Source organism: Lepidochelys olivacea (assembly GCF_965140295.1).
Source record: "Lepidochelys olivacea isolate rLepOli2 genome assembly, chromosome: 2".
NCBI classification, from domain to species: domain Eukaryota; kingdom Metazoa; phylum Chordata; order Testudines; family Cheloniidae; genus Lepidochelys; species Lepidochelys olivacea.
The window spans coordinates 70,496,572-70,521,294 of NC_140412.1; the positions used below are offsets into that span (position 1 = coordinate 70,496,572).

The 24,723-nt window shown below is 39.3% G+C and overlaps 2 protein-coding genes across 7 annotated transcripts in view; one reads left to right on the forward strand and one right to left on the reverse strand.

The window, feature by feature from the left end:
- The window catches only part of LOC311515393 (transcription elongation factor A protein 1), a 109,242-nt gene extending 96,918 nt beyond the window's left edge, over positions 1–12,324 (forward strand). For both annotated transcript variants that reach the window (XM_084618399.1, XM_084618397.1), the window contains 3 exons: positions 2,704–2,850; positions 4,408–4,479; positions 12,015–12,324. In XM_084618399.1, coding sequence (XP_084474525.1) covers positions 2,704–2,850; positions 4,408–4,479; positions 12,015–12,023 — 228 coding nt within the window. In that variant the 3' untranslated portion in view covers positions 12,024–12,324. The remainder of the gene's footprint in view (positions 1–2,703; positions 2,851–4,407; positions 4,480–12,014) is intronic.
- A 3,909-nt stretch (positions 12,325–16,233) lies between these two features.
- RGS20 (regulator of G protein signaling 20) overlaps positions 16,234–24,723 on the reverse strand; it is a gene marked incomplete at its 5' end in the record, with an annotated part of 73,697 nt that continues 65,207 nt past the window's right edge. For all 5 annotated transcript variants that reach the window (XM_084619656.1, XM_084619655.1, XM_084619657.1 and 2 more), the window contains 3 exons: positions 16,234–17,700; positions 19,534–19,768; positions 20,588–20,674. In XM_084619656.1, coding sequence (XP_084475782.1) covers positions 17,512–17,700; positions 19,534–19,768; positions 20,588–20,674 — 511 coding nt within the window. In that variant the 3' untranslated portion in view covers positions 16,234–17,511. The remainder of the gene's footprint in view (positions 17,701–19,533; positions 19,769–20,587; positions 20,675–24,723) is intronic.

The following is a 24,723-nucleotide window of genomic DNA, read 5'->3' on the forward strand; positions in this document are numbered from 1 at the left end:
GATCACTAAAATGTCACTGGCACAATATATAGGGAAAAGTTTTAAAACTGACTAAATTAGTATTTGTATTTGACAAAACACTAAAAATCTTATTAGAAAAAGAAATTGGGATGGGTTACCACCCAAGAAGAAAGTTAAAACTTGGTAAAAGTGGAATTTACTGCAGAATTGTTAATATGAAGGACAGAACCTCTCTAGCTAACTTCCCAAGTTAACTTTTGATACTGAAAGGCTTAAAATGGGAAACTTGCATTGGAAATTTGACTGAAAACTCACACAAAGCAAAGTGTACTCCTGTCCAGTCTAATAATTGCTAAGTGCAGTAGCTTAAACAATCCTACTTAGCCGCCATATTTTGTGTCTTTTTGAGTAAGGTTCAGGGAAATGACCATCGAAGTTGATGCAACTATTTATGCTGTCTTAAAATATTTGAGTTATATAGCACAGGGCTTTAGGAAAAATGTTGGTGCTCCAAAGTGGTTTTAGGAAATCAATATGAAAATAATTGGAGAGGAGAATATGGGACTTGTGCCTGAGGAACGTGAAATGAAATTTCCTAGGATCAGTGCCTTTGTGTAGTTTCTACAGAGATCGCAACAATTAACTTGATTACATAAATTTAGAGGTTACGATAAAAACAGAAACAGAATTAATAAGAGCTTAGAAGTGCTTTGTAATTGTGTCGGCATTTTTAAATTCTTATTGTGCTCAAACAGGCAAAGAAAAAAAGATTAGAACTAGAACAGAAGCTAAGCTATTCATACAGGTCATAAGTAATGGTGAGCTTTGTTCTTCAAGAGAAAAATGGTCTGCGCGTATAGATAAGTAAACTGAGGGTGGCAGACCACTACATTTGTATAAGGAGAATCAAATGGCATTTTGATTCTGTGGGGTTGTATTTTGTTGTGATTGTTGTATTTATATAAAAGTTGTGCTTCAGGGTCAATCATTATTTGGATTTTAAATTCATTTCAGACTAAAAAGATTTTGAGTACAGATATTTAGCCACTTAAAAGAGAACTGACATAGAGGAGATAGGTATTTAATCTGGAGCTGTGTTAGTTGAACTGCTAAATCTCATGCAGATACTGAGACAGTGGGAAAAATTGGGAATGCTAATTCCTACATACAAAACATTAAGTATGGAGCACCCAACTGACCAAGTAAACTGAAGTGAAAACAATTAACAGGTATCGAAAGTTGAATATTTTTAAAGAAACTGGCTATAAATTACACGCTTAAAAATTTTAACACCTCATCTTTTAAAGCTTGAACTAACAAGTGTGAAATTTTGGACTTATTATTTTACAAAATGCATTATATAAAGGGCAGTTTGTATAGAATAGGAACATACATAATTAAAACTGATTTTGAAGCCCTGTTGTGCAATATCTGAAGAGAGCTTTCATAGAGAGAGCCGCCTCACTTAGGCTGTTACAGTTTAAAAACCCTATCTGGTGTCTGGAACCCTGAAAAGGCTTTAAAAAAATTAACAGAAGTTAGATATGAAAGCTACTAACTGTAATTCTACACTGTTTTGTGTAACAAGTTACCATGGAGGCCAGTCACTTGGCTATTGACTTAAATGTTTTTGGTTTTAGACTAAAATCTTTACATGTTATTCTCAGCTTAGTAACTACACCTTGAATGATGGAGAAGCTTGGATAAAGCACTTCAGAATTCCAGATTTTTTTTAACATGAGGCGTGCTGGATAGTCAGCAATGAAGACTGAAGTTTGTGTTTATCCACAGGAGAGTTACAGCACAGGCATTGGAGAAAATGGCCTCAATCTTGATTTGGAGTGGCCACTCTGGGAGAAATCCTTCGATGGGGAAGCTCATTCTCCATACCCATTCTATCTATAACAAGAATGCATGAGTTTTGGATGCAGTTTTAAATGTTGATAAATTTAGTGTAAATTCTCATCTCCTAGGCCAATGAACAAGCATCAGATAATTTTTGATCATTACAATACTAAGCTAAATTTGAATCATGAACTAGAGGCAGTAGGTTTCAGTTCTCATTATCAAACAATACTATGTTATAAGGTTAAATTAGAATTATGCAGATATTCATTTCTTGTTAAGAGAGGACAGCTGTGCAAACTGTTTGCACTGTGAGTGTTTCATGGTGGAAATAAACTTTTGGTTATGCAAAAACAAAAACAGTGAATTTAAATTTTGCACAACCAGAAAATTGCACAAGGTTTCATTCCTGGGGACCTTTCTCTACTGCCTTTTCTTCTTTACCCCTACACTAACTAGTGTCTTCACTTAGCCTTTCTGATAGTCACTGGTCAGACATATTTTGAATGCAAACATTTTTGTAAGTTTGGTGGTTATGTAACTTCTGCCATTTCAACAACAGTATAAAGGAGTAAAGAAATGTTTTAACTTTAGGTAGCATATTTGGCCAACTTAGTGGAATTCGTGATAACTAAAGTTGAAGCTTATTCAGTTTGAATTTAGCAAAGATAAAAGGGCCAAGAGTTATAGAATGATTTTGTTGCTTGATAGGATAGATATTCCTGGATTTAAAAACAAAACTCTATTTCAATACGATTGTATACATTTTAAAAATGAACTTTGCTAGGCTGATATATACAGTAGTCATACTAGCAGTAGTGTATCAAAACTGTAAGAAGAGATGACCCAACAGCAAATTGAGAATGTTATGGTAGACAGTCTCTTTATCCATAACAGGAGATGGCAAGTGATGAGCTGAAAGAGATGCGCAAAAATCTGACCAAAGAAGCTATCAGAGAGCACCAGATGGCTAAGACAGGAGGCACCCAGACTGACCTGTTTACATGTGGCAAATGTAAAAAGAAGAATTGCACTTACACACAGGTACATAATCATTCTTGTTGTTCTCTTTTGTTTGATCAAGGTTGAATCTCAATTTTAAGGAAATTTTCTCTTTTTTTTAAAGAATTTTTGTTTCAGCATCTTGTAACTTGATAGCTGAAGAAAATTGTCATTTATAATATAGCAGTATTTGAGTGGCTTTCAAATGTTTCTTGGTTCCAGTTAGCCTAAAGCAAATTAATATTCTCCTCTTAGATAAATAGCAGTTAAACATTGGTGCAAAAAAGCCTCTTTTTACAACCAATTATGAACAGTGAATTTGTATTTCCAAATATTCTTATTTCTGTTGGTATTTCATAGATTTGTATCTGCTTCTTTGGAGAAAATACTCATCTTATTACTTTGCTACTCTTTCCTCTATCCTTCAACTTGATGTAACTAGAAATACTCTTCCTAGAAATCAGCAGTTTAGCCCAACACTAATTAAACTCTTTCCAAGGATGCGTTCGAAATTTCTTAACACTGACAAGTATTTTTTTTCCCCATTTCAGCAATTCTTTGCTAGACTTTCTTTTTTTAGCTATTTATAAAATTGTGATGTGTGGGAGATTAACTGATATAACTAGTGTTTCAGTGTCTTTGAACTATCTGTGTATTTGGGTGACAATGGCAAATGTAATATGTAGAAAACCTCTGAATATTAATATGAATATTAACATTAATTATGACTTAATTATACTAGGGTCTATTTACAAGCCTCCTGTCAATGCAACTCCCACTAATTTAATTAGGAGTTGTGTGCAAAAAGCTTGCAAAATCAAGTCCATATTGATTTCAGTAATGCTGCAGTGCATAGCTTTGAACTTAATAAGCTAAGTTTATGCTTCTAGTATCTAAAATGTTTTGATGTAAACAAATGCAGTAAAAATCTGTCTGAGTCTTTATGCTTTTACGCCACCTCATCATAAGTATATTTATGTAAATCTATGCAGAATGTGCATTTGTTACTTCCACAAAAAACAAAACTCAAAAATATTTGCACAGTTCTACATTGATCTTCATTATTGAAATGGATACTTTTAGTACTTAAATCAGCCAAACAAAAGGGGTTCCCTATGGATGTGTTTGGCACAAAAAAGTTTTACTACCTTTTTTCTGTATACACGAAATGAAATAGTCATGATTATTTTGTAAAAAATCTGGTAATTCCAATTTGTTAGCTGTTTGCCTAGTTTGTACTCTCATGTGTTCACAATTGACTTGGTGCTTAGATTTTAATTTATCTAGTTTCATTTCACCTGTGAGGGTGTAACCATTTTGTGGGCTGGAGTAGGTTGTGGGGTTGAGAATCTGCATTTTTAATCTGTATAAAGACACTTAAAATGGAATGTTGAAGCACTCTTATACAATGGATTTCAAATATAGTAACTTTTAAAATCACATATTTGGATAGCTCTTGTGGTAATTTTATTTAGGATATACGGATTTTATTTTATCATTGAGTAACTTTACATTGAACCGAAGTGACATAGTTGACCAGGATCATGGTGATAACACTTTTCTTTCCTTTCTCTTTCCTCCCCATTCCCTTTGCTGTAGGTTCAAACCCGCAGTGCTGATGAACCTATGACAACATTTGTTGTCTGTAATGAATGTGGAAACAGATGGAAGGTAAAGCTTTTGTTCTCTTCTGTATATTGTGTAGCAGATGGTCAAATTTCCAATTTACTTTCTGGATTACAGAAAACCTGTTTGAGTTGTTAATCTTTTATTTTTCTTCTCAAACCAGTTTGATAAATTGTAAATACTGCCAAATACCTTTAACCGAGAAATATATTTGGAAGAGAAACTTTTATAGTTTGCAATTTTCGAGCCATTCAGTTACCTACGTCCATTAACTCAGTTTTCATATTTCCCTGTAGTCTTGTTTTGTCTTTCAAGTTCTGTTAAGGCTTACTGTAGTGTAAAATAAAGTGTACAGGATTTGTAAACGCTTAAAACAGCTAGAATTTTAATCCAGAAAGATGTGGAAGAAAGCAAGATGAAACTATTTGACTTAGACAGTCACTTGTGTGACTCAGGATAGATCCTCAAATAGGATTCAGTAATAACACTTCTAAGCCAGAAGTTCAGATGGAGTGCAAAGTGTTGCTGTGCTGTGAAATGAATACCGTTCTTCATTTATTTTAATTTTTTAATATTTAATATAAAAAAATTACAGTGGACCAAGCTCTGCAATATACTATCATGTCCTGGATCAGTGCCAAAAAAGCACTGCTGGTCTTAGGAGTTGGTGACTGTTCAGGTCAAACACATTATGAACAAATAGAATTAGAAATAAATAACTGGAAAGCAAAAGTCCCAAGCTTTCCAACAGTGTGTAGCATTCATTTTTCAAGTATGTGTCGGTGTGGATCCCGCTCTGGGTGTGCATGAATCTCTGCACGTTAGACTGGATTTTTCTGAATATCCATGTCCCTCAGGGTTGCACATACACTCTGTGGCTCCTCATGTTACCGTATGAGGGCATAAAAGGTGAGGTGTCTGCGACCCTCCTTCAATTACCTATTGCCACCTCTGGCAACAAGATGGAACCTAGCCAGTGTTCAACCTGCTAGACTTCTCAGAACACTCCATTAGATCTTCTGAGATTCTTCAGAACCATCTTCATTCTTTATTTTCTTATGCTAGTCTGTTTTCAGTGCTCGTCAAATAGAAAGCTGCTTGCAGCCCCTTTCCCCACACCTGCACGTGTGAATGCACACTCCCTGACTCCCACTGGACAGTAACTTGGCAAAGTGGACTCAAACCCCACAGTCTTCAAGCCTGGTCCATCCTGTGACGGTCTAATTCCTCTGAAAGTTTGGCCCAGCGGATGTGTGTTCTACTTGGGAGAGTCTTGCAGTCTAAGCAGGTGCTCAGTCTGCCTCTCCTTCTCTGAAAGAACTCACAAATCAAGGAACGCAAGGCTGAAGCTTCATATTCCGGAGCAATGTGTGAAAGTGCCATCACACTCAGAAAAGCTGAATTTGAAGATCCCTTTAATGGTCAAGCCGACATCTAACTGACAGGCAGGTGACACTGAAGACCTCAGCAGAGAAAGTGGTGCCAAAGCCAGGCCTGGCATCAACATCAGCACTAGTACCATGTCTGGCACTGAAGCCTGTCAGCAGGCCCAACATCAAACATGACACCTCAGAGGTTGAAACAGTGCTGAAAGATGCCACCCTGAATGGTGGGGAAGGAGCTCTGCTCTCTCATAAAGAGGAACACAGGAAGATGTCAGAAGGCAAGTCACACCTAGCATCAAAGATGCGGAGAAAGGAGCTGACTGTGGTGCAGTATGGCTCTGGTACCAGACATCACTCCTCCCCTCCCCCCACCCCCCGATATTCTTTCTAGCACCAGTAATACAGACGTAGAGCACACCCGAGCCACACACAGCATTGAGAAAGACATTTGCACTGACATAGTCCTCAGAGCAGAAACCACTTTATGAACCAGTGCTGTTTGTGGAAGTGTACTCCTCAACATCCCCAGACCTTGCCTTTTCTCTGACATCTGGCAGAAACAATTTGTTGCTGAGATCTATGAGCAGTATCACCATTTAGAAACCAGAGAATCTCTACAGACCCCAATAACAGGCACGCTGGGATTGGCACTAGTACAGCCAACAACTAGCCAGCCCTCTGTGCTGAATACAGAATATTACTGTGGCCTTACTGGGGCTTTTGGGGCTCACCTTCTAGGCCTAAAGGAGTCAGTTACTGTCTTTGCAGAAGAAGGAGGAGGAGCCTTTCTCTTGCAGCTTCACTAGCAAGACCTTGGTCACTGGAATGCAGAGAGACATGACAGCAGGAGGCCAAATGACCCCTTTCGCTATCTAAAGGTGCCTTATCTTTGTCCCGGGAAAGACAGTAGCTTTGCTGCTGATACAGGCACTGGACAACTTCAAGACCTTTCGAGAGCTGGGTGCAGGTCATGGACGCTTTGGAGATTGAGATGCTTGATCATCCCCACTCTGCCTAGAGGTGGTTAAGACCTGGGAATGGTGCCATCACCACCAAGTGACTCCAATAGCTAAATGCCTCCTTGCGGTCAGGAACAACCTGGTAGACTTTTTTAAGCAGGAAGATGGTAACCAATCACAAGTGGTCATTGGAAATCCATCCTAGACCCAATATTTCACCAGTGTGGTATTCTCATCTGTTTGGCATAGCAGACGGTGTTAAGTGTGAGGATGTCTGCTCCAGTAGAGGTACAGACTCCGGGTCCCATCTGGACACCTTTCTGCTTGGTGGGTCTCAAGGACTTTTGCATGTCTTTGCACCAATCCCCAGGATCATGTCCAGATTAGGCAAGATAAAGCTACATTCATTTGCAAGATAAAGCTACATTCATGTACCTACTGGACAAGGCAGTTTTGGCCATCTGATCTGCAGATGTCCAGTCAGCCACTCCCCCGCTCCTTTTCCCTTCCCCCACGCAACATACACATCTTCCCATGGGTTTGGACATGCTATCACAGAACCAGGGTCAAACTTAAACCCACAGTCACTGCATCTGATGGTCTGGATGTAGGCTGTTTGAAAAAGGACTGACAGACTGCTTCCTGCAGGCCCGAGAGTTCCTTTTACAGAGTCAGAAACTCTCCAACAGGAAGACTTACTCCTTGATGTGGAAAAGGTTTTTCTTATGGGCAGCTTAAGGCAGTTGAGGCCTTAAGACCAAGGATTCTGGCCTAAGTGCTCCTCCTGAAGAAAGCAGGACTAGCCAGTAGTGCCTTCAAAGTCCATCTTGTAGCAATATTTGTGTGCTGCACTCAGATGCAGGCACACTTGGTGTTTTCACATCCTTTGGGATTGAGATCTCTCAAGAACCTTCTCCATACTTACCCTCCAGTTAGAGACCCTGCTCCCATGTGGAAGCTTAATGAGGTTCTCTTATAGCTAGGGCCCTACCAAATACACAGCCATGAAAAACACATCATGGACCATGAAATCTGGACTCCCCCCATGAAATCTGGTGTTTTGTGTGCTTTTACCCTATACTATACAGATTTCGTAGGGGAGACCAGTGTTTTTCAAATTAGGGGTCCTAACCCAAAAGGAAGTTTCAGGGTGGTCACAGGGTTATTTTAGGGGGGGTCACAATGTTGCCACCCATACTTCTGCACTGCCTTCAGAGCTGAGTGACTGGAGAGCAGCAGCTGCTGGCCGGGTGCCCAGTTCTGAAGGCACTGCCCCACCAGCACCAGCGCAGACGTAAGGGTGGCAACGCTGTACCATTCCACCCTTACTTCTGCGCTGATGCCTTCAGAACTGGGCAGCCGAAGAGTGGCGGTTGCTGCCTGAGGGCTCAGCTCTGCAGGCAACAGCACAGAAGTAAGGGTGGCCATACCATACTATGCCATCTTGACTTCTGCGCTGCTTCTGCCTTCAGAGCTGGGCTCCCGGCCAGCCGCCGCTGCTCTCCAGCTGCCCAGCTCTGAAGGCAGCACCGCTGCCAGCAGCAGTGCAGAAGTAAGGGTAGCTGTACCACTATAACCTTGCAACCCCCCCACCACACACACACACACACACATATATATCCTTTTTGGGTCAGGACCCCTACAATTACAACACCGAGAAATTTCAGATTTAAATAGCTGAAATCATGAAATTTATGATCTTTAAAATCCTATGACTGTGAAATTGATGAAAATTGACCATGAATTTGGTAGGGCCCTACTTATCGCTCTTAGACCATTTCTCATTTGAATTGTTGTACCATCTAGCCATGAAGTTTGGTCTTTCTTGTAGCCATCACATCAGTGTCTAGAGTCCGCCAAATGCAGGCTGTCATGACTAAACTGCCTTATACGCCCTTTATACTCTGGATGTGTCTAGGGTTCTGCTTTATTAAATCAACAGGACCAAGGCTGTCAGAATCTTTGTGGTCATATCCAGCATGTCAAAAGGCCAAGCCATCTCTTCTATGAGAATCTCAAGGTGGATTACCCAATTTATTTGTCTGTAATCAGTTGGTTGGCAAGCCTTGCCCTCTGAACATAAATGCATACTCCATTAAGATCCAACCAATGTCTCTGGCCTGCTTCAGAAATATACTGATCTCTGAGATCTGTCAGACAGCCTTGTGGAGCAAGCCCGCTGACCGTTTTTGAAACACTATGCACTTGACAGGCTGCCAGGGCAGATTCCAAGTTCAGAACAGCAGTACTCCAATCCATGTTTCACTGATACAGCCGAGATTCTTCACTTGCAAAATCTGGAGAAGATACTGCTCCCAGTCACCTACAGTGGGATCAACTCAAAGAAGAAATATACTCAAAGAAGAAAGCAGGTTTACTGACCCTATAGTAACTGTGTAGTTCTTTAAGAAGTTGTAGCCCAGGGGTGGCCAAACTGAGCCTGAGAAGGAGCCAGAATTTACCAATGTACATTGCCAAAGAGCCACAGTAATGTGTCAGCAGCCCCTCATTAGCTCTCTCCCCAGCCCCCAGCACCTGCCACCCACCAACAGCCCTGCCGATTGGCACCTCCTCCATCCCTGCACCTCCCGATCAGCTGTTTCATGGCATGCAGGAGGCTCTGGGGAGGGAGAGGGGAGGAGCGAGGGCATGGCAGGCTCAGGGGAGGGGGCGGGGAGGGGTGGAGTGGGGGCAGGGCCTGTGGCAGAGCCAGGGGTTGAGCAGTGAGCACCCCCTGGCACATTGGAAAGTTGGCACCTGTAGCTTCAGCCCTGGAGTCGGGGCCTATACCAGGAGCTGCATATTAACTTCTGAAGAGCCGCATGTGGCTCCGGAGCCACAGGTTGGCCACCTCTGCTGTAGCCAGTGTGGATCCCACATCCCACCCTTTATCACCAATTTTTCAGAGTCCTCAGCTACACAAACTTCGAATTGTGAGGGGAATGAAGAAGGGTCATGGCCTCCCTGTTCTCTATGCCCTTGTCATAAATATAAAGGGAAGGTAACCACCTTTCTGTATACAGTGCTATAAAATCCCTCCTGGCCACAGGCAAAACGCTTTCATGTGTAAAGGGTTAAGAAGCTAGGATAACCTCGCTGGCACCTAACCAAAATGACCAATGAGGAGACAAGATACTTTCAAAGCTGGAGGGGGGGAACAAATGGTGGGTCTGTTTGTGTAATGCTTTTGCCGGGAACAGATCAGGAATGCAGCTTTACAACTGTCAGTAAGTAATCTAGCTAGAAATGCGTTAGATTTCCTTTTGTTTAATGGCTGGTAAAATAAGCTGTGCTGGAGGGAATGTATATTCCTGTTGTTGTGTCTTTTTGTAACTTAAGGTTTTGCCTAGAGGGATTCTCTATGTTTTGAATCTAATTACCCTGTAAGGTATTTACCATCCTGATTTTACAGAGGTGATTCTTTTACCATTTCTTTAATTAAAATTCTTCTTTTAAAAACCTGATTGATTTTTCATTGTTCTTAAGATCCAAGGGTTTGGGTCTGTGTTCACCTGTACAAATTGGTGAGGATTCTTATTAAGCCTTCCCCAGAAAAGGGGGTGTAGGGCTTGGGGGGATATTTTGGGGGAAGATGTCTCTAAGTGGGCTCTTTCCCTGGTCTTTGTGTAAGACGCTTGGTGGTGGCATACGGTTCAAGGACAAGGCAAAGTTTGTACCTTGGGGAAGTTTTTAACCTAATTTGCTAAGAATAAGCTTAGAGGGTCTTTCATGCAGGTCCCCACATCTGTACCCTAGAGTTCAGAGTGGGGAAGGAACCTTGACAGCCCTCATAAGAGCCCAGGGAAGCCAAGAGTGCATACATGGCCCTGATGGACACTGCTATTCAAAAAACCTCTAGTCTTATGTACATGAGACACATGGTCACTTAGAGATCCACACTGACTACAAAATTGCAAAACTAAAGTTGATCTGTAGGAGTGGAGAGTGTTGGGGAGCACAGCTCCTTTTCCTCTGCCTAGTATCCTCTAAAATGGCTTGTGGGAGCCCCATACCCATAGGATTTCCCCTCTTCCTTGGCTGGCCACATGAGGGCTTGCACGAGGTAATGCAAGAAAAAAAAATGGTCCAGAGCTTAGGGCATTATCTTGGGTCTCTGGAGACCAAGGTTCAATACTTTCCTCTGCCACAGACTTCCTGTGTGATCTTTGGCAAGTCACTTAGTCTCTCTGTGCTTCAGTTCCCCTTCTGCAAAATGGAGATAACAGCACTTCCCTACCTCACAAGAGGTGTTGTGAAGATAAATTCATTAAAGATTGTGAGGCAGCCAGATACTACAGTCACGAGGGCCGTAAAAGTACGCTAAGCAGATGGATATGAAAGGGGAACAGTCGGAGGAGCTGGTGCTCACCAATGGGGAGTGTTGCAAAGCTCCCCAACTTCCTAGCAGCAGATGGAGCTGCTGAAAGAGGAATAGGAGAGACATAGCCAGGAGATCCCTTTATTTGCATTCCTGTAAAGAGACTTGATCACCTTTCAGCTTCTTCTCCCTTTCAATGGAGAGGGCAAGAGGGCCTGCTACTGCCAGATCGCTGGTGGGTAATGGGGGAAGGGTTGTGAGAGAGCCCTGGAATTGACTTACACAAATTATTGTATTTTGGAAGCTTATTTCAAAAGTTTCTGGTGAGCTACAATGGCCCAGTGTAGTGAAGACAATACTAAAATTAGGAGGAAAAAAGATCTTTCTTTACTTAATTGGGCCATTGTACAGTGAATTGTGAATATTAGACTTCTGCTTTTCCCTTAATTCTTATATTTTCTTCACCCTGTTAGGCTGTTGTACCACCCCAGAAGTGTATATTGTTTCCCTGCTAAAAATGTCAGCAGAAGAAAATTGGGAAAAATGCCAGGGAAAAGCTTCCTTTGTTTTGTGCCCCTTTCTGAAGTTTTATAAACTTAACATGTATTTTTTCCCTTTTATTTAATGTTAGGTCAAACCTACACTTAAAGGTATTTAATAACTTGCCACATCTAGAAATTATTTCATACCAATACAAATGGCTTCAGGACCAAATACACTTTTTTCTGCACTCACTGTGGGCAAGTGAACAGAAAAAGATTTTTCAATCCCTGTAGAGATTCTTGAATGTAAGCAAATGCTGTGACTGTAAGCAAATTACCACATTCTAGAGCAATGCCGTCTTCTCTTCTTTCTTGCACAGAACTAGAAATAAGCTGTATGCAGATACCTCATAAAATATTTCTTTTCTTTTGACAGTTCTGTTAGAAGAAACAACTGTCAAGACACCAGGACCAGAAAGAGGATTTTGTAATTTAGCTTTAAGAACTAGGCCAGGCATGTAGGTTCCTGCAAACAAGAAACTTTTTTTTTTTTTTTTTTTTTTTAAGCAGAATACATCCCTGGAGTTTAACCTTTGGTTTTTGACACAACTTCCTTAAATGCTTTCCTATAGTTAATAGTCAGTAGGGCCCAGATGCTCAATTGTACGGTGTATGTTTAAAATATTTTTTCATTTTTATAAGTAAGTTGACATTAAACTTTTATCAATAAACTTTTGGTAACTGAATTGTTTTCTTAACTGTGTGAACAACGTACTGTATATTTTTTTACAGTCTGAACCATACCCACCAGACATATTTTACCTCTCAATTATGTTAAAAATGTGTGAATGAAATTTGTGTTTGTTTCTCACCAGCATATCCCCACTAATTTTGTGGGGAGGAAGGACAACTAACTTCATTTTAATTATACCAAATCTGCTGTGGTATCTAAATTGCAACTTGTTGGCTCTGTCTGGTTTGTACATACCATTTATGAATTAATGCTTAAATTCAGATCATGAAGTTTGGAACTTTGTTAATGGATCTATTGACCTCTTCTGTTACAATGCTTGGATAAATTTGCTTATGTAACCAGCATTGATCAGTCCAATTTATTGTACTGCCCTAAAGCCTGTATATTACTACCACTAGATTTTATTTCTGGAGAAATGACTTAAATAGTTTGTTTAAATTTGATCTAATTGGTTTGTTTTGCTTATGTGTTTGATACCAGAGTTTATTTTAGACTTTGTAAATGAGCAAAGACATTTTGTGGCAGGCTGTTTAAATGGCAGTCAGTAAACTAGTTGATAAAAGGATAAACTGGTTGGGCAAGTAATATTACTTTACATCAATTCATATAAATGGCATTAGTTCCCTGTGAACTGCTAATGAACTTTATTTTGATATTTAGAATCATTGATGCCAGTGATCAAACCAGAGACCAGAATAAATCATTAAAGTTATGGTCTTTCACCATCCAGGATGATAGAAAGATTTGTTTTATTAGAATCTGGTTTTTGACAGTGCACCTTTTAAAACACTTTGCAAATGCTATTTAGCAAAGAGCCAGCATGGTTAGAGGACATAAGATTCTTATGTTTTGACAACCTCTATATTTATATTTATTTAAGCTTTGGGGTGGGGAAGGTCTGTCCAATCAGTGCGTGTGGAATTTGTGGGTAGTTGCAGTATGTAAATCCATTTAGTTTCTGGAGAATAAACTCCTTAACTGGACTGGGCAGGCAGAATTTTTCTTTTGCTAATTTGCTCTGTAATGGTGGAGACATGGTTTCAAATGAGGCAGCGTTAAATTCTGAAAACACTTAAGCTGTGAGACCCAAAAAAGAGTTTGTTAAATACTTTAATCTTACATTACAAATCAAGCTCTTTCCTGTTGAAAAAGAAAAATAGTCTATCCTTGTGGAAGGGAAAATAAACGTGGCTAAGAATTTAGTTTGTTATAGACACATCTGCTTTTAAAAAAACGGAGGAAATTATTCAAATGTTTCAAAGGTTATTGCATAATTTTATGGAAAGAATTTGGATTCTGCTTGCTTGATATTTCTGCTCTAATTCAGAAAGATATTTTTAAAATTAAACTGACTTGAAAAGTGAACAGAATAATCTACAATGAAAACTTAGCAGGACTGTTTTATTTATGTATCTTTGAAAATATCTTGAAATCTTTTAAGTTGCCTTATACAACAACAAAATGACTTTAATTATAGATCTTTAGTGTCCGTGTGTCTGTCCTTTGTTTTTGGGCACTTCTGAAAGGACAAGTCTAACAAATTGTATTAAGCAAATGTAGTCCTTGTGACTTGGGTGCCAGCTGGACTTTGACAGCAGTGGAAATCTCAGTTAGTTACAGAACAGGCACAGCATTGTGTGTACGAAGTTCCTCATGTTCTGTCTACACTCAACCTATCTCTACCCTTACATGAAAGGATAGCGTCCCTTGATAAGAAGATACAATAATAATTCACTTTCTATGCATGCTCAGTTTTGTGAAACTTCCCACAGGAAATCCGCAAATCACTAAAGCCAGTGTCACAGTTCAGACTCTTGTAAGAACTGGAATGAGATATTCTTCATCTAAAGCCACAGCCAGTAGGTAGTAACAGTTTCTGGGACTAGATCCTGCAGCTACTTGGGCAAAACTCCCATTGACCACAATGGGACAAGTTAAGGACCAAGATAGGTTTCTGAATTAAATTGAATCATCCAGTCCCCATAAAGTTATTGTAGTGTGTGTTAGTATAAAAAATGTTCTCTTTAACAAGTTTGATACTGATGCTCACTAATAGTTTCAAACTTGGCTGTGTCTTTAGGTGAAGAAGTTAAACACAATTTCTCAGGGTGAATTATTAGTTTTTAAATTTCATATTAATGGTCATTCTTTGTGTATCAAAGTGCCCTCTCTTATTAGAAAGGACACTTAGATATACCATGCTACTGGAACAATTTTTTATGTGATTTAAAATGTGTAACCTACAGACATTTGCTATATTGTACTTCATTAGATTGTACTAATGAATTTGGAATTTAAAGTTCAGTCTAAAGCACAATGTGGATAGCATCAATTGATGTGTTGGCTGAAGGGGTCCATGCAATTTTAATATTGCTTAGCAGGTTCATGAAAAGAACACTCGAACAGTATGAATGTTTTGTGGGAGTTATTGGTATATAAAGTGCAGACATTTAAAAGCTAGTACCAGTGGAATAGAAGGTTAGTGCAGCTTAATGATGTCCTGCTGCTAGATAAATGCCAATGCAAACCAGCAATGTCTACTTTCAAGCCAGGATATATTGATCCTGTGATAATGGTTTTGACTTCATTTGTTCTATATAACTTGTGTAGATATAGATATACTTTGTCCTGGTATTTCTGAAACAATTATTGCCTACTATAACAATCTAATTAGTATGTCCTAATTCAATGGGACCAAAACTTGGCCCTTGGAAAAGGTTAGTATATTTCACTAGAGATGAGTTTATGCATAGTTATGAATAGTGAAACAAAATACAGGGAATAAGCTGTCTTTTATGTGTGATTTAATTAATCTTATCTAATCATATATAAAATTCAGTTAAAATGAAGAAATGCGACAGGAGGGTTTGTTTTAATCACACCTGAAACGAATGGAAAGTTTCCATTAACTTTTAATTTCCCAGGAAACTGACCAGTCTAGCTTAATTGTCCAAGTGAAATACACAGTTTTGAACTTTTCTGATGAATATATCTGATCTCTCTAGCAAGCTGAAAGTGATCTAGTTTAACTTCTTTTGTCAGCTTGGTGCTTCTCAAAGGCCTGACACAACCAAATTAATACATAAGTACAGCATAGTCACTGATAGTCCAAGTTCTCCTAGTGCTACCTCACCAACATGCCTATTTTGATCTTTGGCAAGCGCTGAGACTACTAGCCAGCATGCCAGTTAATATTCAGTGTAAACTGAAACTATTAATGTGACTGTTGTCTTGTGCTCTGGATATGTCAATGAACTGGACTGAGATCTCTAATTTGACATAACCAGCTTCCAAATGTATTTTAGTAACAACTGGCAGTCACCAGATTTTGACTTGGACCAGATTTTAACCAGTGACCTAGAAGAGCTCTTTTCTTTTTAACTGAGTCAGCTGGCAGCACTGTTTTGCAGTGTTACTTGTTAAATGTTGCTTAAATCATTTTTTTTTCAAACTGACATGCTAAATGTTGTGTTTTTTATAGAAATAGATGATGGAAACTATTTAGCCACAGCTGTTGCTTACAACTTACCTTATATCAGGTCTTCTCCCTCGCTACTGAGTAGCAGCAAAACTCATTTTTAATGGGATTAACACTGAAAGAGCAAAACATATCTCCTGCATGGTGCATTGAACAAGCAAGGAAATTAGCACATGCCTGAATTTTCCCCCAGTGAGAAGGCGTTTAGTGTTTGTATCATAGTGCCCAGATGGGAGAACTGCTGATAGGCTGGAGAAAGAATACAATAGCTTTCATAGAAAAAGCAATGCAAAACTACCTGTATGAATCCCTTTTAAAGAGGTGATTTTTCACTCACCACCCTTCTGCTTCATATCTGTCTGCATTCATTCAAATCAATACATAGGAAACTATCACTGAAGGGAATTCTACAGTAAACTAAAATGTATGTAGTGGAATTACATTAAACTACAGTGTATTTTGGCTTAATTACTAGAGATTAAGCAACTCCGTAAAAATGGATCTATAAATCGGTACTTAAAGGAAATTTGTTTTAACTTCTTCCTAGCTTTAGCTATGATAACTAATTTGGGGGCGTACTGAAATGCCATATGGTAATGGGTATGAGGCTTGGCAAAAAGCACTAGTCTGCACATACAAGTGCAATATATTAGGAATACCAGAAATGCATGTAGGAAGCTTGTGGAAGAATACTGCTTTGCTTTGAGACTTTCTGAGCCTGAATTAATGCCATATCCCTGGAAGCTTGTTTTAACTTGCTTTTGTATGAAGTATATGAATATCACCTCTGAAGTAAGCAACCCCCAAACAATCTGGCCTGTAATTTAGGATTTTCAATGTCTGTGAACACATCAAATGGCTGCTACTGCAGAGCTCTAGGGACTAAATACTGAAATACTAATTACCATTATTTGCATCTGCCTTTGCAGTGAAGAGAACACCACATGAGAATTCTTGTGCTTTATTTACAATTATAAATGCCCAGAAGCTTCCCTCTCCTAAATTCTTCAGCTTTTATAAACATGAACAGTATGAACTTAAAAATGTTTTCAGCAGACTCTGATAGTACAATAACACTTCTCAATAAGAGAATTTTATAGGCAGTATTATTCCAGCCCACTAGCTTCCATAAACTTGAGGTGGTTCTATTTCATTGCCATGAGCACATTGCTTATATGTATCAGGTAGCCACTCCAAGACAAGCGCTATCTCTACTTCGTCCGTAGTGGCCAGGCTGTACTATTAGAAAATGTGAGGCTTCAGTCTAGTGTAGCCCAAGTATCAACAGCACAACTATTTCTACTGTGGCTGCACAATGGGGGGCGGGGGAGGGAGGGGTGAGAGCAGTCATAACTAACTGTTTAAAAAAATAAATTGGAGAGTTCTTTCTTTCCAGAGTGGTAACTTTAACTTCTCCTATAAGTTCATGTCCAACTACATTCTGCTATTGTAAAAATATGACTTTTTTAACATCTAACTATCTCCACATTCTCCTTTGCAAAGTGTCACTTAAGTTGATCAGAGGCTGCAGTTAGCTTGTGGTGTCAGAGCCCTCTGCAGGTTAAAACATTGACAGTCCATATTAAAATATGCCTGAGTTATTTTCAGGTAGATATCCTATTAACTCTAAATTCCCTGTTGGTTGATGTAGCCCAGAGTTCCATTTCTGCTTTTTTAAAATAAATACATTAATAAAAAATACTATGCTTTGATGGATTTCTCAGATAAGGACTGAAGCAAATCCTTATAAATAGCAGAGTTCATAAACCGTGGGTAGGAGTCTCTATGCATTAAGGTGTAAATCTGGAGCTGTGCATCATCAAAAGTATGTTGTGATGGTTCCAGCATATTTCGGTTGATAACTTCCCTTACTCTGGAGTCCAGGCTGACCTGTGTATTAAAAAAGCATTCGTTGACATTGGTAATAGCGTGCACACTTTTCCAGCTCTACCCACTTAAAAAAGTGGATTTTTTGGTTTTTCATTTCAATCTTCACCCCTCAGACAAAGTGTAAAGGGTCTCAGATATACACAGGCAGAGAGAATTATCACTTCCAACTTCGGATGCAATTATCTCCTTGAGTAGTGGAATCCTCTCTCAAAGACAGCCTTACTTTAAACCATACAGTCTGAAATCATATTTGTGCTAAATTCTGATGATACAGCTGGAATTTTTGCTCTTTCTGCTTCATAGTGCAGTGAATTTTTAATTTTGTGTGACTCGCTTTTGTTTTCTTGGGAATAAGTGTTGTCTGAGGCTGAATTCATAGCAGCAGAATTAACCAGAAGGAAGCTGCAACCTGTAGAAATGTTGTTTAAGCAAATCCCTTTACTAAAGAGCAGGCAGAATTAGACATGAATTGCAAATAGTTGTATAATGGTTCCATATGTGAGCAATATTGTGAAAAGTTAAATTTCAGTGAGGTGGCAGTCTCAAAGATATTGTGTTAACAGCTACTAGATTTCAGTAGTGCTTGTGTCTGTACACAAGTAGTGCTTTTTCCACCACTGTGGCTAATAAGCTTTTGACTGATATTTGAGTTTATAGTCCTTTATAACAAGAAACCAACTAAACAAACAAACTCAACCTTGTTGTAGTGTAATGTTCAGTGTATGAAATATTTGCCAATATCAGACTGGTAGATAGCTTTGTTAATTTTTGCTGTATAGCAGTAGTTCTTAAAACAGATTATATTTGAGCAATTCCTTTATATTTCATAGCAAATTACAGCGAAAGGTTTTAAACATTTTAAGGTCTCCCATTTCTTTTTTTACTGCTAAGATTAAAAACCTAGCTTGTTTGGTTATTTAAGCAAGGACAATGCTCTTTGCCCTATTATGCCTAAGAATTACAGGTGTCTAACATCCGTGCTTTATAATACTACATCTGCTTCTTTGTCTGTTAACTGGAAAGATGGAGGATAGTTTCAACCATGGCACCCTGATGCCTTCACTTTCTAAGTCTCCATTATAGGTAGGCTTGGAAGGATTAGATTTTTATCAGTAAATGTAGATAAGCATCAATTTCACTGTTCACACAAACCAAAATTTCCATCTGATGATCTAAATTTACAGATAGGCAAAGTAAGAAAAATGCTGCTTGACAATTTAGAGTTGTATTTAAGGAAATTATTTGAGCATAAGCTTTCGTAAGCTACAGCTCACTTCATCGGATGCATTCAGTGGGAAAATACAGTGGGGAATGAAGTGAGCTGTAGCTCACGAAAGCTTATGCTCAGATAAATTGGTTAGTCTCTAAGGTGCCACAAGTACTCCTTTTCTTTTTGCGAATACAGACTAACATGGCTGCTACTCTGTCATCTGTCATTTAAGGAAATGTACTTTGTCTATTTTGATGTGTATGTTGACATTGTGTATTTTAATAGTTCTAAAGCTTTAGCTTTTTGAACCCCAGGGTCTGCCATCATTAAATAATTGTCTGACCCTGACATAATTTCCTGCAACTGTGAAATTGTAAATGGATAAAAATTGAAAAAATGCTTAAAACCCATAATGTTGCATAAATGTGAAAATGTAAAGAAAAATTAAGTTTAAAATGGATATTATCTCAGTTATAAACAAAAATCAAATTCTGCCAAGCCTAATTATTAGCAATGAATGTCATAAGACCTGTATCCCTTGGTTTAGCTGTCTTTGTCTTTATTTATGTTACAACCCACTGTGCAATGCAAAATTAAAGAATGAGCTGTGGAGGGACACACACCTCTTTTGGAGAAAGGATAGAAATATAATCTTCATAGATTAACCTTGCTTTTTCTTCTATGACACTCTTGTTGGATTCCTGCTTTAACTCCTCACAGGCCATCCAGAAAAGCATGTTCTCTTCACTGAATTCTGTTCGGAGGAACTCCCGGAAAGCATTTCTGCCCGCTGGAGTGATCATTAACTTGTCAAATGACTGAGCCCAGGCATTTACTTCTTCAAGAGTAGGAGTGGGACTTGAATGAGAGAATGGAAAAGGAGATATTGATGCTAGTTACTCAACATTCAGTCACTAGACAAGGCATTTGCTCTCACTGAAAGAAAAAAGTGAGCTTTACATGAGTCTAATGCATGGTAGGTTGAACTGTTAACTGATACTCAATATTATCACCCTGCTGTGAAGCTCTAGTAAACTTAAGGATCAGAGGATTGTGGAAGATAAAATGTGATCAAATGTTCTGATGACTTACACTAGCTTTATTTTAAAGAAATGCGTGAAGTTAACGTACAACAAAAAACCTTTATGCAACCCCTGAACATGTTTTCTAGGTTTCAAATGCACAGTTGTCTTTTTGGTTAGTCAGTGTCACCATTATGGTAGAAATATGCATACAGTGAAGGCCAAGACATTAATACGTTTATAGCTGTTACCATCAAAGCTACTCTCCTGTGCTGGTTTGTATAGGCCCTTATCATAGCATCTGAGCTATGGGTTGGTTAAGTTTTTCATAAAAGTTATGGAAATAAGGGAGGAAAAAATTAGACTTGTAGGAGAATGGGAGATTCCGTCTTTACTATGTTGTTGCTATTGTACCACCATACAGTGTAAGCTATCCCGATATAGAATTTTTTTAAAGAATGGGCTTTGGATCAGGCCATGAATTAATGAAAGGTTAGAGTGAGAATGTTAGTAACATTCAGCTAGAGATGGCTGAGAATTGAATTTAAACAGAAGGTGCATGGATGGCAGCAGGGGAGTCATTTGTGCATTTCAAACCATTTGTCTTGCAGATTTAGCTGTTACATATATAAATGCTCAAAGAAAGAAAGGATACCTTTCCTCACAGTTTGGAATACTCTCTGCTCTGAGTTCATGGGAAGTCCTCCTTGCTCTCTCTTCATCTTGATTCCTAACAGTAAGACTGCAAGGTAGCAAAAAGATAACTCAGTCAAGTTTATACAAGGAAGAGCTTGAAACAACATCAAATTGTTGATATTTAATATTTTACACACACTTGGTTTACCTTACCTAAAATGGATAGAAATTACCTGTACCCTTTTATTTCATGATTCCCCTAGTGCACTAGTTTCACATTGGTGTAAATCCAGCCACCTTAACAAAGCTACTCCAGTTGCCTGGAGAATTTGGTTATCCAGTGTAGTTTCTCAGCGCAAAAGAGGGAGTTTGGTATAATGCTTCAAAATGTAAGGTGCAATCCAGAAAACACTGAGTAGCTCTAGCATTGTGGAGCAGCTCTCTGAGTGGGGCTACTCATGGTAATAAAGACTATGCTTAAAAGTCTTGACATAGTGTGGCCAGCATTGTAACTGGGACTGTTCATGGTAATAAGCATTAAACTCAGTATTTGCAGGATTAATATGAGGCTTAAATACATGCCAAAGTCTCCCCACCTACGCTCATTAAAAGCTCTCTCAGCACCTTTCAGTGGAAGCAGGTGGCAAGTCCTGTTCCTGGTCAAATTCCAGTGTAGTAGCTCACTTAAATTCCCCAGTGCATTCAGTTAGAGAACCTATCCTTGTTTCTAGACCTAAAACTTCCAAAGCTTGTGTATTTTCCTATTCTGTCTTATAGGGGAGGGGAATAAACTGATCTCATTCTCTCTTTGTCTGTCTGTAAAAAGCACTTTGGGATTTGTCAGGAGAAAACAGCACCAAATAAATTGTAAGGTACTATCCATAGTGTAACTGGATTTCCAGGCTCTTACTACACCTGACAAACCAGGGAGCTTCATAGAATTTCTGGAGAAAAAATTGAAATAATTTTCTTGGTTTATCTTTAGCTCCATTATATGAAAGAAAGGTATGGTTATCACTTAGGTTCACCTATTTCATTTGCTCACTTCCTTTTAAACTTATGACATATCTTACCTCCAACTTTGCTACCTGAATTAGTTCTAATCTTTTCCTTCCTCAAGCATTTGTCTATAGTCTGGGGACACCTCCCTGCAGGTCTGTAGAATTTAAAAATGTTAAAGACCAAGCAGTGCAGGTGAAGATTGGGAAGAAGGAGAGATGCTTTGTCTCCTACAAAGTAGTCCACACAGTGAAAAGTGGAGAACCTTTGCTTGAATCAAGTCAAGTACAGTGGTCACACTACTCACTGCAGCTCATTTTATGTAATGCCTTCAAATCACTGAGCTATAAAGGAAGCGAGCAGCATAATTATAAAAGAACTATAATATCACCTTATCCCCTGTCTCAAGATGATTTAAAGAGGAGTCTAGGGCGGGGGGCAGAGGACCTAATAGTGACCATTGACCCTGTTTTTTTTTTTAAAGTTATGTTTTCCATAAACAGAATATGCTTCAGCGTGACATATTTTAGACTGAAGGAGACACAAGAATAAATGTCTCCATAGGCTAACATTCTGCCTCCTTCGTAATATGCAATATTTACTACGCCTCACAAAATGGTAGCTACGCCTGCAGATAAGAAGACTCCCAAAAAATGTAAAAGTGCAAAGCAGAGAGAACAAACTATTTACATAGCTCCATCTATCGCAGGCTCCAAAAGGATAACAAGTCTGTGACTTAAGTTATAACTGCATCACACACTTTGGGCATCCAGGCATTGGTACTCATTTCCTGGTCCCATAATGGTTCATTCTCATTCTAGTATTCAAAGGGCCATGAATAGTGAAGTCTCTGCTTCTCAGCCACATGACTCATGTGGACTGTTATTTTTGTTTCTATTCATAATTTTTCAGTGGAAAGCACTTGAGCTATTTTGAGGAAAGACATTTTGTGAATAGGGATTATAAATAGAACATTTAATTGCAGTTTGTTTCCCCTTCCTTGTTACTATAAAACAGTTCTCAGAAAATTATAAGTGATTTTAAGGCAGAGAAAAGCTGCTTTGTTTGTAGCCTGCACCCAGTTCCCAGGCTATTCTTAAATGCCAATAGGAATTTTAAGTGTCATCAAAATTGAGTAATTTCAACACCCCATTGAGTAAATAGCTTGCTTTGTAGCATTTTAACACTTATGCTGCTTTTTCCGGTGCCTGACAGAGTATCAGATAAAAGAGCGGAGGAGGAGTAGTTATCAACAATTCAAAGGAAATAATGGGAAGTGAAGTTTATATTAATCCATTAAGTCAGTGTTCAAGAAGTGCTTTTATTTCCTTTTCTTGGGCAAGCTATAGTTATGGGTGTATCTTATATGTATTCATCTATGGGTTAAAACCATCCTTGAGTCTTTGATCTTACTAGTGTTACACAGCTGTCATACACTGGAAGTTGGAGGCTCATTTAGTCAGTGGGCTGTGGAAATTATTCAGTTGGTAGAGTTTTCTTAGGACCAGATCCAAGTGTCTCTCAAAAGGGTCTTCCTTGTGAAATTGTCTACGCTGGCAAGTTACTGCACAGTAAAGCAGCTTTCTGTGGTGTAACTCCTGAGGTATACACACTGCCAAGCCACTTTGTGCTCTGAAATGCCTCAGTTGCAGCATTGCAAAAAAACCACCTAGACAAGAGTCGTAAGCCTTACAGCCCACAGGCTCCGTGCTGTATTAGTAGTGTAAACATTACAGGGCAGAAAGCAATCAATTGGCCTCCGGAAGTATCCCATAATCCCTCAAGTGTCCGCTCTGCTCATTGTTTTGAACTCAGCTGGCTGCCCTGAAGGCATGCACCCTTCCCCTTCAGAGAGATTGCTGTGCAGAGAGCTGGGGTGGGTGGCGGGGGCTGGTGGCGGGGTTTCCCACTCCCCATGCCTCAGGGCTGATTGCTTCCTGCCACTGTCTGAAGTTACAAGACAGTATGCTGACACTCTCTGTCCCACGAAACACACTCTTTCCCCCCTCCTCACACACACCCTGTCACACACTCTGCCCTCCCCTGCACCTCCCCCACTTAAGTTGAAAAGCAGATGGCAATGTAGTAGGATGCCCATGGAATTGGGATTGGGAAACCTGCATCGTGTGATGCTGTGCCTGCCCCATGAGGCATTGAAAATCCTTCCCAAAGCACCCTGCGGCCAGTTGAACAGGGGGATTGTATTGAAACTTCCTTTTGCTGTCATTTATTATACTATGCTATAAAGGACCTCGCCCAATGGATCCCCAACCTGGTTGGCCTCTAGGCACTACCACGATGTAAAAGTTGAAAAAATATTAAGTATAAAAAGTAAGTGTTAAAATATTTCCATATCCTCTGATAACTTGATATAATTTCTGGACTCCTTTTCGCTGATTGCAGGTGGATTGATTTGATAGCCAATATACTTACGTTCTGAAGTCAGGTGCTGTGCAAACACAAAAAATGATTTTTATAGGTTATTTTCTCAGTTTGACATAAAATATTAACAGCACAATTCCCATTTATAATAATTAGAGTTGCTCAGTTAATGCTTTATACATGCACCAAAGTCCTTTTGTAGGTTGAAGTAAATTGGTGCAACAGAGAATTACTTCTTCACTAGATGCAGCCATGTATTCTGCTTAGGTGTGTGTGTGTCCAGAACACACGAGCCAGAGCATTTTGCCTAGTAGTATCAGTAGCAGGGCGATGCTTGCGCCTCGTGGCCATAGCCCCTTCTCTGGCTATATGAGGTGGTTCTGCCCTGACCCCCTCAGTTCCTTCTTACTGCCCCATGGCTGGAGTCAGAGTTCTGTGTGGTTTTCACCTCATCATCCCTCTATTTTTAGTGACTTTTCTAGTTGTATATAGTTGGGGCAGTGTTAGTTAGATTTAGTGTTAGCTGTAGTTTAAATATTTCCCTGGTGACGCCCTCGCCAGGGTTCAAACATTCCATCATGTGGGGGAGCGATCGCCAATAATGATCGCCCCAGCTGATGCTTGTTGTGTCCAGGTGAAGCCCACATCAAGGAGCGGTGGTTGATTTGCAGATTGTTCACCAAATGGACGAGGGTGGTGAGGGATCTTCATCTGAAGCAGCACTTGCTCTAACAGGCCATGTGGCCTGCTTTGGCACCAAGGCCCTTGTCAAAT